This window comes from Pundamilia nyererei, unplaced genomic scaffold, assembly GCF_000239375.1.
Source record: "Pundamilia nyererei isolate P.nyererei 1_Seehausen unplaced genomic scaffold, PunNye1.0 scaffold00045, whole genome shotgun sequence".
Lineage (NCBI taxonomy): Eukaryota > Metazoa > Chordata > Actinopteri > Cichliformes > Cichlidae > Pundamilia > Pundamilia nyererei.
The window spans coordinates 3,841,646-3,861,643 of record NW_005187446.1 but is presented as its reverse complement, the minus strand read 5'-3'; the positions used below and the strand labels follow the sequence as shown (position 1 = coordinate 3,861,643).

The window sequence follows — 19,998 nt, the reverse complement described above, 5'->3', positions numbered from 1 at the left end:
CACACACACACACACACACACACACACACACACACACACACACACAGGCAAATTTTGTTCTCTTTCTAAACATTTAGCTTGGATTCTTTGCTTTGATGCAGCACAAAAGTGAGCTAAAAGAATCCATCCATCCATTTGTTTCTTAATCATTTATCAAATTAGCTATAATTTAAAGCCTTATCTTTAAATTAAAAGATTACATTTGCACGCTGACCTGACTAAAACTAAAAGCTAAGCTAAACTTTCTATACAGTCCAGCGATAGTTCTTATTTGGTGTGTCAGTAAAAGTAAAGCTGCATCCCAAACTAAGCAGCAACGACATGTAAAGTCAGGTAAAGCTATAATAACTGAGGGGATTGTGTAGGTGTGGTTTGTGCACAGATGCATGACATCACCTTTCTTCCAAATCCCACTCACTCACACCAGCACTGAACAGATTTAAGCATAAAATACACACATAAATTCTTTCAATTTGTCCAGCCAGGAAACCTGAAAAACACAGAGAGGGTAGAGTCGGAGGAGGTAGATACAGTAGATTGTGTATTTCCTGCAGTGTTTACCCTCCTGACTTCACAGTCTGACCCGACCAATCTCCTAAAAGCTTCAGATAAACTTAATTAACGGATGATGTGTTCATGCGCACATGAATGTGGGCAGGCGGCCAAAGACCTTCAGCCATGGTTAAAATGCTGCATAGCTCTGTGCTGTTCTCTCGCAACCTTATATGTGATGACAGCATGGATTTTGTTTTTATTCTAACAGCTGAGCCATTGATGGACTAATTAGACTAAACTAATCCTATATTATTATTATTCACCAACATTAACTTCTTGCAACTATGTCTCAGCTTTATAGTGTACATAGTATTTATTAGTCATACTTTTTACTCTTCTTTAACTAAACCTAATTTTTATTTTTTACTTCCCTGTTTTTTTTTTTAAATCACAGTTTTGTATATATAATTTCTTTGCAGTATAAGGCCCTCACTATGCGTATGTTTATTTATTGTAGTCTGTACTATTTTTATTCTTTATTCTGCTGCTGTAATAGCCTCCCTTGTGTGATCAATATTACAGATATATATATGTATATATACATATACACACACACATATATATTACGTGTATATATATATATATATATATATATATAGATAGATAGATAGATAGATAGATAGATAGATAGATGGATAGATAGATAGATAGATGGATAGATAGATGGATAGATAGATAGAGGGGGAGAGAGAGAGAGGTAATACAGATATATTTAATGTTCTTCTGTAATAATCTAGCCCTACCCCAAATATATAGCCCTCTTACTTGGAGTGTATCTCTCTTTACTGTCCAGCAGACAGGGAGGTTATAACACTATAGACAGGTTTCTGTGCGGGTGTAATAAAAAAATCTTCCATTGTAATCTCCACATCACTGTCCATTACACCTCCTTCTTCCCTCCGTTACTTTTCTCACAGTCATATAACATAGCGTCCCATCTGTAAATATCCATAGAAGTCTTGCTTTTCTAATAAGCATTTCAAAACTTCAAACTTCAAAACTTTTTTTCATTACGTCGAACATAACTGTTGTTCCCTTAGCTGTCCAGTCCTTAAACTTGTTATCTAATTTATTTGCAGAAAAATGAGAGTCATATGCACATTAAGGACTGTAAGGTCTCTCTCTGGTTTATGTTCTTTTATAACAGTTTTCCATATGAAGTGACTAATCTGTCCGGAGGACTTGATTTATTCCATTTGATGCTGAAAAAAACAGCAGAAACTTGTACTGATATGAGCTCTCGCCTCTCCCCCTCTTTCCCTTTTCAGTGGGATGTTTTTCGACGGCAATCACACCTACATGATTGAACCTGGAGGACACGGCAGCAGCAATGTAAGTACTGCAGATGGCTCTTCTCAACAGGGATTATCAATTTGTCCTTCCTCCATGTTTTTGCATCCAGCTGCTTCTACGTCGTGTTGAGCTGTCTGAGGTCAAACAATTTGTTGCAGTAGTGCTGTGTTGTGTCCAATGTCCACCCACAGCCCTGCAAGTTCCTCGTCACTGATGGTACCCAAAATCTTTCATATGTTTTCCTTTGAAATTATTGTGAAATGGGTGCTCTTGAAAAGGCCTGGATAGGCTGTTTTTGTGGTGCTGATTTGGTAAAAAATTTGCACATCTGCTGCAGATGATTTGTTAGAATAGGAGAACAGGAGGTTCAGACAAACCAGAATCAGTTACAGATCACAAACCGGTCACTGCAGCTGAACCCTGAGTTCAGCCCACAGGTTTCAAGACAGAGAGATTCACGGGATTACAAAGCAGCAGAAAAGCCCACAGACAATTAGATAATAACAATTAGAGGCATTACGGCCAGAACGAAAGGACAGATCCGAGATTTCCAGACAAGCCTTAGGCATGAGAGTGAAAGAACAAGCTGCTGCTACTCCGTGTGTGTGTGAAGGGCTTACTTTCTATCTAATTAAAACCTCCAGAAGAAGCGTGTGTCTGGCTTTAATCAGTCAGGGGCGAAAGAAGACCAGATAAGAGAGGTCAGAGACCTAGGTGTGTGTGTGTGTGTGTGTGTGTGTGTGTGTGTGTGTGTGTGTCCTTGGTAGTTGCAACCTAGCCCACGGAGCTACTTAAGATTCATTCCCATATGAGAGTTTTTGTGCCGGCAGGTAGGAGAGAAAATCTGGTAGATGGACAGACAAACAGAAGATTAGGAGGTGGAATAGTGTGAAAAACCAAAATGTAATTAGGGCGCATGTCATTGTATTTTCTGCAGAGAAACTGCAGTATAAGAGGATCTAATCCAGTTTTGAAGGCAGTTGCTATTTCACAGTTAAACAGTAATGAAAAGGAGAGGAAACATGAAGTTAATTAAGCAATAAAGTGTCTTTAGTGTGAGGATGGAGGAAATAAAGTAGAACACCGAGAGGGAATGAACGACAACAGTGCTCGAGGCCGCTGTGTTTATTCAGGGCCTGTTACGACTCTTCGTTGCTCACTCTTTAGCTGCTTCTGTCCTCTCCAGCGTTTTCTGGAGACACTGAATTATTGAAGCAATGAGAGAGAGAAGATTCAGAAAATAGGCAATCCAATTTGACAAAGTAGATAAACTCAGAAGGGTGCTGCAGCACTCTCCTTGCAGAGATACAGGGTGTGTAAGTATATCATGACAAACATTTGGCTGAAATGTTGCGTTTCTGTAAAGTCTTTAAAAGCCACAGCTAAAGCAACATCTTATAGAGTCACTCCAGAAAGCCGAAAGACAGCAGTCACAGTGTTACTTCAGAAGATAACGTGTTCAGTATTTTGGCACTAACTAAAAAAGACCAGAGGCAGAGCTGAAGATGCTAAGATTGTTATTGAGAGTGACCAGAATGGACAACATTAGAAATGACCTCAGATTGAGCAGTTTGGACACAAAGTTAAAGAGACAACACTGCGATAGTTTGGACATGTGCAGAGGAGAGACAGTGGATAAATGCAGCTGCCAGGCAGGAGGAAAAGAGAAAGACCTCAGAGAAGATTGATGGATGTAGTGAAGGAGGCCATGCAGAGAGTTGGAGTGACAGAGAAGGATGATGGGACAGGGTGGGATGGATGCCACTAGCCCAACTTGGCATTACTCTTTGGTTACTCTGAAAACGACTGAGTAATTTAATGTTTAACATGTGATTACCCAACTTTGTTTATGTTATACTAAAGCACATTTTCTATATTATTGTGATGATGCTTTACACTGGTGTAAAGTACAGTTATTAGCAATCAGTGGCACAGTGGTTAGCACTGACACCAAGCTGCAAATTAATTAATAAATGTTGATTCTAAACTGGCAGGAGGTGTGAATGTGATCGTGTCTCTGCGTGCTGGCCTGGAGACAGACTCATGACTTGTGCCTGAATTCGATGCGCAGTTAAGTAAAAGGATGGATGGATTTATTTGGTACTTCATTAAATGTGTCAGCAGATGATGCGGATTTTACAGGTGAGAAATAACTTTTTTATAAATCAGATGTAAAGTCTGATTGTAAATAAAATTTAAGACATCGGTTAAAACTGGCTTCACTTTGGTCTTCTACAGCATGAAGATCCAAAAGATCAAAGGTTTGAGACCCAAGAGGAGATGCAGTAGACCAGCCTCAGCTATTGCGCTCCCAATCTAGCTGAGGGGCACTGAAAGCCCCTCAGCTAGTGAAAGTTTTGACAGGAGGTTCTGGTTTACAATAATTTCTACTGAGAGCTCTGGTAGATTTTCTTAGTGTACAGGCTGTGATCAGCTGACCTGCTGCTCTGTTTGGATGTAAACAACCAAATTCAACCATGTTTCATGACTTGTCCTGCTCAGTCAATGGATCTAAGCATCATCAACTAAAATTCATATGAATCTCTGCTACACTTGACATAACCTTACTTTGACTGTGAAACTGCAGATGATTTTCATGCAATCTTTAAATAACACATAGCTAGCTCAGTTTGTTTTGCAGCAGGTTTCACAATATAAAAAAAAACACATAATGTCACGTGTACAGACCCAATATCTGATTTAAAAACATGAGGACTTACATGGAAACTTTAAATCTGCACTATATCAAATTCCACTGAGCAGTCTGAGCAAAAACTCCCCCAAAATGCAAAAGTAACGAGTCTGTTTTTGAAAATTTAAGGAGTATAAAATACAGATATTTGTTTAAAAATATAGGGAGTAGAAGTAAAAATTAAAAAAGCTACTCAAGTAAAGTACAGATACCTGAAAATTGTAGATACCAGTACTTTGTAGTAACAAAATACAAATACTTTGTTACTTCTCACCTCTGCCGATCTGTGGCCTTTTAAAAATATCACATAAATCAAGTGTATACAGAGTAGTGTGCAGAGTGAACAGAGTAACACATTTTTGACAGTTGTGGTAGTATTGGTTTTGGCTTGATGTTTTTGGAACGCTGGCTGCATGACAATGCCGGGGACGGCGCTGCCCTCGAGCCCGGCGGTGCCTGTCAGTTTGTTGTTACTGAGCTCTGGATGTCTGCTCCCCTCAGGCAATGCTCCATCGTTTCTCTCCCCGTGGATTCCTTCTTTCTCTGTTTCACTCTCATTATGTCTGTCTATTTGTCTGCTCGGTCTACAAGTCTGCCTCAGACACACAGATGTCTTCTTCAAAACCCTAGATGCCCTCCATGTCCGGTGTGAGATTTAGTGGCTCTTTTACGAGGAGACTGTCTGCACTGTCATGCACTTGTTACATTAGACAGCATTCACATATAATCCCTTATTGAACAGCATTGGATGCAAATTTTTTTACCCACCTGCAACTAATTGTAGCTTTCCTAAATGTAAAAGAACACAAACAAGAAAACAGGGTTGAAGTGGGGCTGTGAGAGTCAGCGTGGCTCCTGTCGGCCATATGGCAAATCCATCTGCCCTTCTTTCACCAAGGCAGAAAAAGTTATGCAGGACATGAGGTAAACGTGTCCTGAACAAGCTGCTCTTGTCACTTTATGTGGCTGAGCCGGAGTTAAAGTGTCTTGTCGTGTTATGTAAATGGTCTCATATATAATCTGAAAAGCTAGATCTTCAAGATTAAAGCTCACAAGCGAAGAACGAGCTGTTCCAGCGCAGCACGCAGTTGATAAATCTTGCACTTATTGACTGTTAGTGTCGGCATGAGTGTGTGTGCATGTGTGTGTTTGTGTGTTCATGTAGGGAAGTTGTGAGGAGGATGTGTGATTGACTCGCATAGACAGAAAACACCATATGTTTAGTCCTCCTGTTTGTATTGTTGTTTTCTTTTTGGACAGCATGGCAGCTCCACCTGCACCTCGGAGCCACTGTGGCTACACCCAGAAAGCATAATGCTGTGTGCGTTTTTTGTTCAATGGTGGAGTGACCATGAGTTCAGGCTTTAGGACATTTCAACTATAAAGCCTAAGCAAAGGCATGACGTGTTTTAAGTGTATGTTACGGTTCAAAAAACTGTTGAAGTCCATAAAATGTGTGGTTGAGGTTGCATGTCAAGTTCAGGCTCTCCTGAAGGTTTGAATGAATATATTCAGCCTATATTCAGTAATTATAAGTCATATACTCATTTTGATAAGAAGACATCACTTGAAAGATTTGAACATGTTTTTATTGAACATGAGTGATGAAGCATCATAGCAGAGTGGATTCCCAGCAATGATAAGCAGGAACCCCCTGAAGTCTAGACGCTGGTGGTTGGTAGTGAAGATGAGAAGGAAGTGGCACGAGGCGGGATGACATAAGAGCAGTGAGGTTTAAAGCAGACAGTGGAGGCTGATTGGCTCACAGAGAGCAGCAAGAAAATGATTGGACCTGAGCAATGATGTCATTATTTGGTGTAATGGCGTGGGAAAGAGGAAGTGATGTAAAAAACACAGACTAGCAGCAGGGATACCCAGTAAAGCAGCCTTTAGTATCCTTCTTCCTCTATGATCCATGAACACACACTCATAAATTCATCTTCGAGTAGTTTTTCAGTGATTTTTGGGGTGAACCAAATGTGGTAAAGTGTCAACAGGCCTGTTTTTGGTAGGAAATTGTCACATTTTGAGGCAAAGATGACAAGACTTCATATCAAACCACATGTTTGTGTAAAAGTTACCTCTGAAGCTAATCAGAAACTTCTTTGTACCATTTATAAAGGTACTTTTACCTCGAGACCCACCTATGAGACCACAAGTTGATTTTAAAGCTCCTTACATAATCCTACATTGTTTAAATAAATGTTTCTTGGCAATTATGCAGTTTTTGGGAGGTTCAAATTGTAACAATGCTTATTAAAAATCAAACAGAGAAGCACCCGTAGTAAAGAAACAAACAAACAAACTGAAAACGGGATTAGAAACACTGAAATAGATCCAGTGCCTGAAATTTTGTGTTGGAAGTGGTGACCCATCTTGAAAACCCAAGTGGCTATTGGGATTTTTCAAATTAAAGGCTCCAGAAGGACAAACACACTAATTTTGGTGCTTGTTTCCACTTAGGGCTGCCACAAACGATTATTTTGATAGTCGACTAGTCACAAACGATTATTTTGATAGTCGACTAGTCACCGATTATTTTTGCGATTAGTCGACTAATCAGATCATCATCCATTGGACGTACAGCGTACAGCTTATTGCACCAGCAGCATCTGGTCTTATATAACTATCATTAGCTTACAGCTTGAAGTGTTTGTGCTAACTAAAAATAAAGACAAGATGGTAGTTTATTAATTTTTAATGAAATTTGCAGATTGTTTCGGTGAAGTTTAATAAACTCCTTGCTTTCTAAAATATAACAGGACACCGGAGTATATTCTCCAGCGTCTCACACTTCTGATAATCAGCTGTCTGCTTGACAGTTTTAGCTGTGCAAAAACTATAAGTTTAATCTCAGCCAAACCGATTTACTCAGGAACAAATAAAATACTAAAGAAAGCCAAACAATAACATTTTTAAGTTATCTAAGTGACTTATATATATGTTTAACCTGACTAGCAAAAGACGGCGGTGGGTTTGAAAACGATTTGCCGGGAGTCCGGTGTTCTCACGGCTCTAGTTAGCCTTGCCCCCGCCTAGCTAACGAGCTAGTGGGTAACAGACGTCTCCGAAAGCGTCGGAGCGCTTTTTAAAATATGTGGTGTCTTGATAAACTGAGCAGATATTTGAGGTTTACACAGCTACATTCTCGCCTGAAAATATGTTAAACGTTTATTTTGTGACCCAGAAAGAATAATAAGAGTAAAGTTCAAACTAACTAGCTGCCGCCATTGTTGACGGCTGCGCTATGAATTCTGGGACACAGCTTCTTCTTCTTCGGGGTTTAACGGCAGCTGGCATCCTTGTACATGCAGTGCTGCCATCTTCTGTTTCAGTCCGTTATTACACTCTTAAATCCTACTACTTATTTCTGCGTCTTTTGTGATCTTACAAAGCTTCAAACGATGCGTCGACTATTAAATTAGTCGTCGACGATTTTAATAGTCGACATAATCGTGACTAGTCGGACTAATCGTGGTAGCCCTATTTCCACTTTTGAAAGATTTTCCAGTTGTCTGCTGCACTAGAGGGGATAACTGAAGATGAGGGGGTCGGGTGGTGAAGGATGCAGAGAAAGAAGGGGGTGTGTCGAGTGCCAGGTTTTAGCATGGGGGTGTTTGCATTTGGTGCCAAGGGAGGATTTTTTACACGGACAGCACAAGCTGGGAATGACACACTGTGTGTGTGCTGGAGCTGATGGGATACAAAAAAGGAGGTGTGTGTGTGTTGGGGGGGTCTCCCTGTGGCCTGAAGCCATGTTCATGTTACTAAACCTGGACCGGTTCATTCACACATGCAAGGAAAGAGTGAGAAAGAATGAAAGGCGTGTTTATCCCTCCCCACTTTATGTTCATGAGCCAGCGGTCTGTGTCTGAGGTCTCCCATGGCAACCCAGGCCCCACCCCCTGTTTCTTCCCAGCTCAGCATATGAAAGCCATCTGTGTCGACCTCTAATCTCCATCAGTACTCGCTCCCCGCTGGGTCTATATGCTGTGTGTGTATGTTTTTGAACTGAGATTACTGGCCGGGAGCGATGATGCAGGGAACAAAGAAAGCATGGCGTTATTACAACAGTTAAATCAGACTTTGGTGCTCTGATAATGATGATTTGTGCTGTGTGTGCGCTACAGATACATGCAAATGCAAACAGATATTCTTATTTTCATTAAGGTCTTACTAACCATCAGCCACTAAACCTTGACATAATTTCCAATTATACCTGCCGCAGTGATCACTTCACATGCTTGGTCGACTTACATCAAAAACAAAACGAAAAGCTGTTTTTCTTTTTTGTTAGACTGCTCACTGTCATCTACTTCCTTTGTTAAGCTATGAACTCGATTATATCTTAATTTGCTCATACGGCAGGTGACAGCAAATATCATATCCCCCATTGTGCTGTGCAGTAGTGCAAATTTTGGTATAGATGCTACACCAAGTAAATAACGGGCCGTTATTGACAATAATGAAACTTTTAACCCGTAAAAGCTTATGCAGGGGAGAGAAGTGTTTCATGATTTATGAGTTGAATCATTGTCTGTTTAATGACCACTAAATGACTGTGATTTTTACTTTCCATAATAGTTAATTAACACAATAAAATGCATCTTTAAGCTTTCATGTATACTGAAAAAGGGATTTTTGGAAAGCTGGAACATAAATGTGCCTTCTGTTGTTTGGATGTGCCATATCCTTTAACATGACAGTCAACACAAAAAGGCTAAGATGTAGTGCATGTTTAAACAAATATTTATATATAATAATAATAAATATTTTATTTGTACAAATAAACTGAGTTTTGTGCAGACTGTCAGAAAAAACAGTATTTAATTTCCTCTGAATTTTGGTGAAATCTTCTTTTTAACGAGTGTACACTCTAGAAAGCAGAGTTTATAATGAGATTAGTCTGCCAATGCTGTGCTGGCCATTTTCCCACTCTCCCCTGTTAAGTCATTTATATTCATAAACAACAAATAAATAAATTTTCCCATTTAAACACCACATTGATACTTTTAAGAAGTGCTACATAAACCACTTCAGTGTCCTCTGGGGATTGGGTTGGAGAAGGGGCTTTAACATTTTATGATACATTTGTGTGAATTAAGAACCCCACAGGCTCCTGATTTCTCTCGGTTAAAGTGGAAAGAGGAGCCATAACCAGCTGAAATCATGGCTGGGCCACATAAAAAAAAAGAAATGCCACAGCAGACAGATGCACATCTTTCCTTTCCTGACACAGCCCTCCTATTTATCCAAGCTTGGGACTGGTACAAGGAGTATGCAACCTTGCGTCCCCTCCTTGCTTTCAATTTGGGGACTTTTTGTATGTTAACCACTATTCCACTTTATTAGGTACATGTTGCTAGTACTTGGTCTACCCCTCGGTATTGAAAACATTCCTCAGAGATTTTGGTCCCTGTTGACTTGATAGCATCACGCGATTGCTGCAGGTTTGTCAGCTGCACATCCATGAAGCAAATCTTTAACTTTACAGGGTCATCTTGACCTCGTCTACATGCACTGAGTTGCTGCCATATGACTGGCTAAATAGATAACTGTGTGAGTTTGCAGCTTGTATAAAAAGAGAAGCACGTGATTACAGTGTGATTTATGTTTTATTTAAAACAAAAACAGTGTAGAAAAGCATGTTTCTTTGACATTTTCACTTTAGAATCACATAAAGATCTGTACTTCATACGCAGAACCTGCAAGAAGGCAACAAATGTGGCTTAATCATGACTTACAGCCTTAATCAGTGCTTCCAGCTACATTAGCAAGTTTTTTTTCTACCACACTAGAGATGTCTTAGTGTTTCTGACAATACAGTAATGTTAACTGCATTTGTACATCAGACTGAACACAGCTAAAAGGTTTATTAGTGGCACCTTTTGATGTTTTTTGACACAAATACCTTGGAAAAGTACGCTCTATCAAATGATTAAGTACTATATAGGAGGCTTTACATTAAAAAAATAGACTCAAGGCTAACAACATAGGTAAACAATGGCAATTAAACCAGGCACATTATAGACACACTTAGTGCAGTTAACAAAGAAATGACAGCTGCTCTTCAAAGTGACAGTTCATTACACACTTCGTGTTAGAACAAAAACAGGTGAGTAGTTGTCCATTCAGGACACAGAAGTCAAAGTTAATTGCAGTCCATAATGCACTTCAGCAGTGATAACAGACAATCCTCATACTGTAAGCTTTACACAAGCAAAAGTCACTTGAAATTAAGGATAAAGTGTCAAGCACAAATGTAACAGAAAATTAGAAAAATTAGGTTGGTCCATTGGCCACTTCAGCAAGGAATAAACTATTATTTAGTGCTCATACTCTGATATAAAAAAACAGTGAAACAAGTATTTTTTTAAAAACAATACTAAACTGAATGCAGTGTTTTAGTTTTGAGGTTAATCTCATCCTTCATGTGGTACATCCAGGGTTGTTTCTACCGATTCTCATCCTCTGCCATCAGCAGTTCACAGGCCTGGACTGACTGACAGTATTTTTGAAACTATTACTCTTGAAGCTGTAAATAGCTCTCAGGTCATTACCTTCCATCTATCAAACTCTGTTAGTTTTATCAGTGGTGAAATTTATAGAGGTTCATGGACAGAAGTGATGAGGTTATCAGCCTCTCCTCTTTCACTACTCTTGCGTCAGCACAGGAATATCAATTTCTATTGCTGACATCCGTGAGCGGGTGGAGTAGCGGTGGCCTGTATAGCTGGATGCGTACCCCTGAGAGGGAGCGTAACTCTGCGAGGGGGCATAGCTCTGCGAGGGAGCGTAACTTTGTGAGGGCGCGTAGCCGTAGGCGTGGTTTCCTTCAACCTCTGATCCATAGCCATTCGGTGCAGAAACCTGAGACACATACACCTGTGGTGGAGCAGGTGCGATAACGCTTTGCACGTAGCCCTGCGCGGGCACATGCGGTTGGGCGTTAATTACTGTAGGAGGGAAAGTCTGTGGTGGGAAAGGCTGCGGAACATAAACTGAGGCAGGAGAATGTGCGTTGGCAATTAGAGGCTGGGTCGACATGGAGTTGGACGTGGACATGGGCAACCAGAAAGGTGAAGGCAGCTTCTTGCACATACAGTACCACATGAACATCAGCAGTGCGGCTAGCATCAGTCCTCCAGAACAGCCTATAGATGTATACACAGCAAAGCCATCAGAGAAGATGTTGGCATATCTAGCGTTCATCTCCTTGGTGCGGAAAAGGAACCACACGGAGGGCGCAATGGGGACTGCGCCGCCCAGGAAGAAAAACATGCCGGCCACCAGGTGACAACCTGGACTGTTCACCAGGCATCTAACTGTTTTAATGTCCGGTTCAGGCTTGTCTGAGCAGCAACAGGTTTTACACATCCCGGTCATGGACAGCAGCAAGGCTAAAATGCCGAAACCGAGGCCTGTGGGAAGGCAGAACTGCAAAAGCCGCAGATCCAGCTGATCCAACTTGGAATACCACTGGAAACATAATAATATATAATTAATGCTGGGACTATTATAAACACCGGAGAATTAAAAAACAAAACATAAGCAGAATAGATCAAGCAATACCTCTGAATCATAGTAGAGGCATCCTGAATAGCCATCCTGCATCACACATTTAGCCCACAGCCCATCATACACACTGATATTCTTGGCATTACGATTAAAGGTGACGAGTTTCGTTACGCGCCACTGCGGAATTAATGCTGCCACTGTGAGCCCACCTACAGACAAAATAGCAATGATGAAGGCAAAAGCATTGGTGGCGTGGATGTCCCGGCACGACATGGCTGGTTATTGCTGACAGGGGAGTTTCCGTTTTCCTGGATAAACAACACAAGTCAGACAGAAAGCAGCAACTGATCAGTTTGATGGACACAGAATTCCTGAAAAACGTGGTTATACAAGTTTATCTGAATGGCCCCATTCCTTTATAGAAGCAAGCTAACTGTGCCACACGCTGACCTAGCTATGGGCAACCCCCCTGTATTTCAATTCACCACAGTGTGGTCGACCCAATATCTGCTGTCCCTGAGAAACAATGCTCTCATTTCACCAGCAAACAAAGTGGGAATGACTCGATGACTGAGGCTGCACTGCAGGAGTGTCTATACAGCAGTGCATTACACAGATTACTGTGCAACTGAACAATGAGCAAGGCTCGAACTTTATATGACGCATGCAACAGTGACTGACTCAGACAATGCAACTTGCAACTGCTTTTTATTTTATCATCTTAAAAAAAGAGCTCTTATTGCCACTTTCATCTCATCTCTGAAGGTTATCAGGGTCTAACTGAGTATGTTTAAAGCACTTTATGGGCCAATTCCTTGTGGCATTGACGGTCTAAAAAAATCAAGGTGCAGCCAGGTGCACTAGCTGTTTAAATTACCGGGTCATTCCACCTCAAATCAACAAATTTTTTCAACATTTTCTGCTCAACCATCTCTGATCTGCTTCATAATTTTATGGCCAAAGCTTGGGTTGTGGTGAAATAGCTTCATATATCAAAGGCTTTGTTTTGTTTTTTCGTTTAGAGAAATTTGAGCTTGAAATTTTAACCTGAATCAAAAAACTCCTCCAGGATAAAACAAATTTATGTATTATTTACTCAGTTATAATTAGAGTACCATCTGGAAACTCAACTAGAACTTTTTTCTGTTCGGTTAGGACTATCTATTGATATTTTTGTTTTCTGTGGCACGACTTGTGATATTTGCTCAATTTTCTTCATTTTACGAATAAGAATTTCACATCAAAAAGCCTTTCACAAGTTTTCTTTTGTATAACTATATGCAACACATAAATTGTCACCAGCTGTATTTTGGAATGTCATTTTTATTTTTTGGTGGATGTTCAAATATGGGACTTCCCAGGACTACACAAAAAACTTCACAGCAATCCTTAATTTATATCAAAATGTTAAACCAAAACAGTTTTAGGTGATTTGAGATTAACTGACAGGATATCCTGGCTCTAAACTAGAGGCGGACAGGATTTTACAGTCAGGATGAATGGACTGTGAAGGGTCTTCAAATGTTCTGAACAATAATCACTGTACCTTTCTGACATGTCTCAATAGCATTTTGTTTTACAGTTTTCGTTTACTCAGTCGCTATCTTATTGTGTTTTATTAAATGTAACTTTCAAAGTGCCAGCTGTTACAGACCGGTGAATCTAAACTATTTATTCTAGATTATGCTAACGATCAACGTGAGCAGGGTTAATAGCACAGTGATTATTACACCCAAAGCAGTATAATTATACATACAGTACCGACACAGTGTGCATTGTGGTAGTAAACAAAAGACCTCAACTCTGTAATAACTGGTTAGCAGATAGCACAGTCAGCTAGGCTAATTACCGCTACTTTGGCTAGCCCTCAGCTAGCTCTCTTTGCTCAGACGAATGCAAAGGGCCTGTAAAGTTGTTAATACGTGTTAATAACAGTAACAAAAGCCGATCGTCAACATCAACTGACTCAATACGAAGAACTTAGTAGAAAATGTGAACTCCGAATTCGCTAACTAATTAGCCACCTAGCTACAAGCTAAAGAGGTAGCATTACCGCAACCTGTTGACGCCGATTTATTTTCATACTTTAACTACATTGACTGAAGGGTACTATACCTTGTTGAGCTACGTTTACAGTGAAGTCGGTAACATCTCAGCCTGTTTCTCCTTTACATACTTGAACACAAACCGAGTCTCGTACAGTAGCTCGGAGAGTAAACAGGATGTGCCCTCCGCAGAGCTCGGGGTGTTTCCGCCCTCAGAGCTGACTCACAGGAGGTAAACACACCCTTTAACTCATGTTCTAAAGTATTTTTATTTATTCGTTTATGTCTGTGATTCTTAAAGTTTTACGTGGAAACAAAAAACTTAACCACGCGGATGATAAAAAAATGAAGCAAATAAAGGGTAGATAAAATGATAAACAAACAAACAAACTACAAATAAAATAAAGTAAGGCATAAGAATTCATGAAACCACACTAGGGTGTGTCTATGTGTAATCACCACATACAGGTCATTAATACAGCTAAACCGGAATTCATTTTTCTTTGCTGAGTTTGCTTTAAATGAACAGAGCTGATTAATATCCTTTGTTCTTATCAACTTATAATATTGGTATTAATATTTTAGTAAGGTACTACAACTTACCAAGAAGCTCTATCCATTCTCTTTGACGTCACTTCTCTCTTAAGCAGATGAATCGGTCTGTGCCCTGAAACTGAAAAGTCACTCGGCTCTGATCTGTCTCGCTGATTAACTGGATAATTATTTTTCTGTGCATGTGTGTTTTAGGGGGATATTCGCATTCACATGATCTACAAATCTGCCGGTGAAGAGGCAATTAACGATCTCCTTGGTGGTAAGCTGATGGTTCATGTACTGACCAGGTTTCTGATGTGCTTTAATTAATCTTACATACTGAATGTGTGTCCGTCTGTTTATAAGGCACTCTACCAGAACCACCTTTTCCCAGCCCTCCATTTCCAGGGTCAAAAGTTGTGCACAGGAGGAAAAAGAGACAGGTATGAGTCTACTAAATGGTAAAGCGGTCTGCACTTATGCAGGGTCTTTTCACCTTAGAAGGGTGCTACAAAGTGCTTTAAAATCTGTCTCCCATCCACGCACACACACTTACACACTCACACACTAATGGTGGCAGCTTGACTGCCATTGAGAGCTGCTTGAAGTCAGTGTGCCCAAGGATATTTAGGCAGTATAGTAACCGGGGAAGGAAGCGCCGGCCCCGGACAGTCCTCTACCACCTGAACCACAGCTGCTCAGATGGCAGAGGAAAATGATCACCAATAGCAGCGGAGGCGTGCAGATGCTTATATTTTGTGCATGCCTGCATGAGTGTAAGACAGAGAGATAATTATGCTACCAAGGCTGTTGTCTTGATTACACTGCTTTCCGTCAATATGTTTTATGTTAATTCATAAAGAGTGCGCTGTTTCCAAGCGTTCCTCCCACTCAACAGCTCTCCAGCCCGCTCTTCTCCTCTTCTCGTCTTCTTCGGTTTCATGAAATATTTATCTTATAAGTAGAGGCTGCTTCCCTCCTCGCCTTTTCTCAGACATAGTCAGGTGTCTGCAGCTGTCTGTTTCTCAGCCCTGAAAGCTGCGTTCATATTTACTTTGATTTGGGCTCACAGACAAACCTGGTTTGGCTTTTGCTAAGCCGATGCTCTTTGATTTTTCATTTATTTTTCTTTGAGCCTCGAGTTGACCTTTGTTTTTACTGTACTCTTTTGAAATTCTCTTTAATTTTTTTATTTAGAAAAAGATGGCGTCTGCCTCCCGTTAATATGATAAAACTGTCGTCTCTTTTCAGGCTCCACGTTTGTCACGAAGTGTAGAAGATGAGACCAAATACATCGAGCTGATGGTGATCAATGACCATTTAATGGTAAGCTTATTAGAGACTACAAAAAATAGACATGAATGTGACCTGAAGCCAGAAATCGTGTTATGCTGGCCCACTGACCACAAATCTCTCTAGATTGAAGTGATGCAGGTGTGAAGCGTCACTTTTTATCACGACTGTCTGACTGTCGCATCACAAACAGTCATAGTAGAAAGAGTGCACATCCCTTTTCAATTCTACGGACTTACTTAGAAGGTCATAATAAAACTCAGTTGGTGCTTATCAGGTTTAAAATTATTTAATTTCAACCTCAGGTGCACAGCAACACAAAATACTACACAGAGACTGTATTTATTTACTAAAAACTGTTTTGTTTGCAATATTGTTGCAGTTCATTGAAGTTTGCAGACGTCCCTTTATGCCTAACTCTCTTGAAGTCATATGACAGCATTTCATGGGTTTGGGGTTAAAGTCTAGGTTCACACTTGACTTTAGAGTATTTTGGTATAAAGAGGAGTCCATGGTCAACTCAATGACTGTAAGTTGCCAAAGCGCCGTTACTGCAAAACGCCCAAAATCATCACCCTTTCACCACCGTGTTTCACAGTTGGTATGAGGTGCTTTTTTGCTGATGCGCTACTTGGTTTTCTCCAAATGTGGCGCCGTAATGACAGCCAAACATCTCCGCTTTGGTCTCGTCTCTCTAAAGGAGATTCAGCTTTTCAAGCCTTAGCCGTGCTGCCATGTTGTTTTTAGAAAGGAGAGGCTTTCTCCTGGGAACCCTTCCAAACACACCAAGTTCAGTCATCTTTGACATTTAACATGCTAACTGAGGCTGTAGATTTAAATGTCTTCGAGCATTAGAAAATCTGCTCTTCTGGTTGAATTTGCTGCGTCGTCCACTCCTGGGAAGATTGTGGCATTGTTTTGACACACACCATGAATGCCTCAGACCAGCAAAGTGCCAAAACGTCTGCTTTTTATAGAGGTGCTCACACTTGGTGATGATCAATTATTAAATTCCATTTGAGTATCAGTACCTGGCTGCTACTTATCATCTTAATTCCTATGAAGGCAGAAAGGGTGTACTTAGTTTTTCACAGGACTGCGTATCCAAACAATTCTGTCAATATTAAGAGTCGTAATAATTCATTTTACATTTTATGCTTCAAAGATGTAAAATACAGCTAAAATGGAAAAGTTTGGACTCATATACACTTGTTCTTGTAAATTAATTTTGCAGAAAGATTCATGTGGTCATCCACATAGATAGATGTTCACGTAAATCTTGGCGTTACCATTTCCAGTAAACAATAGTCAAACAGGGGGTTGCACGGTGGTCCTGTGGTTACCACTGTCACATCACAACAAGAAAGGCCATGGGTTTGAATCTGCTAGCGGGATAAAGATGTTCCGTGTGGCGTTTGCATGATGGCTCACCCACCCATATGACCCTGAATTGGACAAGAAGAAGATGGATTGATGAATACTGAAACAGGAAGAAATAGTTGAAGCATGTCAGGCTTTGGATTTAAGACATGTATGAAATTAGACTCATTCCATTGTTGGTTGTGTGGTTTCTTGGGTTTTGTTAAAAGAAAAACATCTTTTAAATAGCTCAGAGTCTACAGGAAGCTGGTTGGGCTGAGAGTCAAGGCTGTAAACAAAGTAAGAGCATGCACTTCAAACGCTGCCTTTACTGAGCATGAAAAAACATTCTGATCAACTAAGATCCACTGGAATGGAATTGACTTTGTTTTTATATCATAAAAGCAACATTAAGACTGAATCCAATGTGCAGACACAGGCTTCTTCCATGCATTAAAATGGCTTAAAGTAAATTTGTTCCAGATTATGAAACCCATTTATATTAATTTATCCTTCTTGTCTCTCTTTCTTTGTTTTTTCTTTCTTTCTACAGTATAAGAAGCACCGGCTTTCCGTCGGGCATACGAACAACAACGCTAAGACAGTGGTCAATATCGCTGACATGGTAAGAACTGTATCGATCCGCTTCTTGGAAAGCTTGCCACAAGCACTCCCAGGTACTGGAGTCGAGCGCACGCTGCACTGATTTCTCATTTAACCAACCTCACTCTCCCCATTTAAAGCCTCTCCTGGCCCATAATATGCCGCGAGCAGCCATTAACCGCCCAGTTATGAGGTTTTCAGATGACTGGATGTCAAAAGCAGTGGTGGCATCCCAACAGCTCAGAGGCAGATTTTAAGTGTTTGATTATTTGTAGCCACGTCTGTGTGTTGTATTACTGAAATCTGAGCTGGGACAGGGTCATGTCTGTAAGCTGAGAGGCTGGTGAAGCTGGAGAAAGGTCATGCTTTTTGTTGTGCCCTTGAAGAAGATCATATGAAGCAGGCTTTATTTAGGAGGCACGCATTGATTTCTTTCATCTATGCTAAACACTATAGCATACACCTGGAAGAAATGTTGGAATAAGAGCTGGAAAAGAAATAACGCAACAATGGTCTGGAGCAGGCTTAGTGTCTGTGGGTATTGTTCCTTCTGCACTTTTGGCAGCAGTGAACTCTCCACACAGATGCACCAGCAGAGGCAGATAGTTTGAGTTTGTAGGGGCCACAATGGGATTAAATCATGCACACTGACCCCTCCATCCCTGCACTGACAAACCATTAGCATTTATTTTGAATGCAGACACTTTGCTCTCCTCCGGTGTTTGTCTGGCCCGAGGCACCTGCAGATTTGCGTCTTATGAAAGCAAACATTATTATTTACAGCAGAGTTTGCTCCCACTGTGTCCTTCAGACGGTTACCTTTGTTTACTGTCTGTCTGGTTTCTTATGATGTGCCGCAGCTGTCTGGTGGCAGGATCATACTGAGCATTTGATCACTGTCGTATTGAACAGCTGGAGATGCCGATGCTCATGACACATCAAACCGAATATTTTTGCCACTTTCTGTTACACAAGTATTTAAACCTTCTTGACATTTTTCCTGATATCAAGTTTGCTTTTTCCACAGATTTTCAGGGAACAACTTAATACCCGAATTGTGCTCGTTGCAATGGAAACCTGGTCAGCTGACAACAAATTTAACATTGACGATGACCCCATGGTGACTCTGAAGGAGTTCATGAAGTACAGGAAAGACTTCATCAAGGAGAAATGTGACTCTGTTCACCTCTTCTCGTGAGTATGACAGTTAGGAAAATAAAATGTTTTTTTTCCCCTTATACACTCAGCATCTTTTGATAAAACACCCCTTTCTTTCATCAGAGGGTCTCGCTTTCATAGCAGCTGGGGTGGAGCTTCCTATATGGGCGGAGTTTGCTCTCTCACCAAAGGAGGGGGCGTCAATGAGGTGAGTGAAAATTAAATAATTTTAAAGTTAAATGATGCAGACAACGTGGAGTTCAATCACAGTGGTCAGTTTACATTGATCACCACCAACACTGACTGTTTTCTGTGATTAAATGAGGGATACAGTGCTGTGCAAAAGTCTTGAACCAACCCTCATTTCTATATTTTGCCATTTTTAACGTGGTCTTGAGCAATACTTCTTCAGGGTTTTCTTTGGGACATTGGCTGCTTTTTCGCCCACTTTCAGACAAATACTTTTTTGTTTGTTTGCTTGTTTGTTGTTGAGTCCCTAAACACTGAGCTATGAATCATTCAAGCATTAATAACGGGATGAATCATAGTTGTGTCTACACATAACAAACAACTTAGCGAAGAACTAATTTTAAATGGTGTCTTTAGGCACATGGGTCCAACTAATGGAGTCACCTATCCAATTTTTAATTTTCAATTCAATATGTTCAGTAGGGGTCAGGCGAGAGGTACAACAGTGAGTGTCTACAGCCATCTATAAAACACGGTGGAGGCTCTGTCATGGTTTGGAGCTGTATTTTAGCCAGTGGTGTTGGAGATCTTGTAAAAATCAATGGAATTATGAGAAAAAGAAAAGTACCATCGGATTCATATAATTTCAATTTTCTTTCATTTAAATTAATTACTGTTTTTTCTGCTTTACAACAAGATTTCCTACAATAAATCAAAGATTCTTGGTCTTTTTTTCATTGATTCACTTCATTCTCTCTT

General features: G+C 40.4%; 2 protein-coding genes across 3 annotated transcripts in view; one reads left to right on the top strand and one right to left on the bottom strand.

Annotated features, from left to right (window-relative positions):
• The window catches only part of adam22 (ADAM metallopeptidase domain 22), a 68,767-nt gene that overhangs the window by 32,354 nt on the left and 16,415 nt on the right, over positions 1 to 19,998 (top strand). For both annotated transcript variants that reach the window (XM_013910590.1, XM_013910591.1), the window contains exons 6-12: positions 1,824 to 1,887; positions 14,851 to 14,917; positions 15,004 to 15,080; positions 15,889 to 15,963; positions 17,843 to 17,914; positions 18,920 to 19,086; positions 19,174 to 19,258. In XM_013910590.1, the coding sequence (XP_013766044.1) occupies positions 1,824 to 1,887; positions 14,851 to 14,917; positions 15,004 to 15,080; positions 15,889 to 15,963; positions 17,843 to 17,914; positions 18,920 to 19,086; positions 19,174 to 19,258 (607 nt within the window). The remainder of the gene's footprint in view (positions 1 to 1,823; positions 1,888 to 14,850; positions 14,918 to 15,003; positions 15,081 to 15,888; positions 15,964 to 17,842; positions 17,915 to 18,919; positions 19,087 to 19,173; positions 19,259 to 19,998) is intronic.
• Positions 10,159 to 14,316, bottom strand: cldn12 (claudin 12). Its single transcript, XM_005732155.1, has 3 exons — positions 14,174 to 14,316; positions 12,113 to 12,366; positions 10,159 to 12,019 (listed from the first exon to the last, which is right to left on the bottom strand). Exons 2-3 carry the CDS (start codon positions 12,329 to 12,331, stop codon positions 11,195 to 11,197), a joined length of 1,044 nt encoding a protein of 347 aa, XP_005732212.1. The 5' UTR covers positions 12,332 to 12,366; positions 14,174 to 14,316; the 3' UTR covers positions 10,159 to 11,194.

Bases quoted from the DNA above. Each gene is read 5' to 3' on its own strand.
- cldn12 (XM_005732155.1), bottom strand. From the start codon at position 12,331: ATGTCGTGCCGGGACATCCACGCCACCAATGCTTTTGCCTTCATCATT. The intron at 12,020-12,112 runs GTATTGCTTGAT...TTATGTTTCCAG, and splicing joins GCCTCTACTATGATTCAGAG to TGGTATTCCAAGTTGGATCA.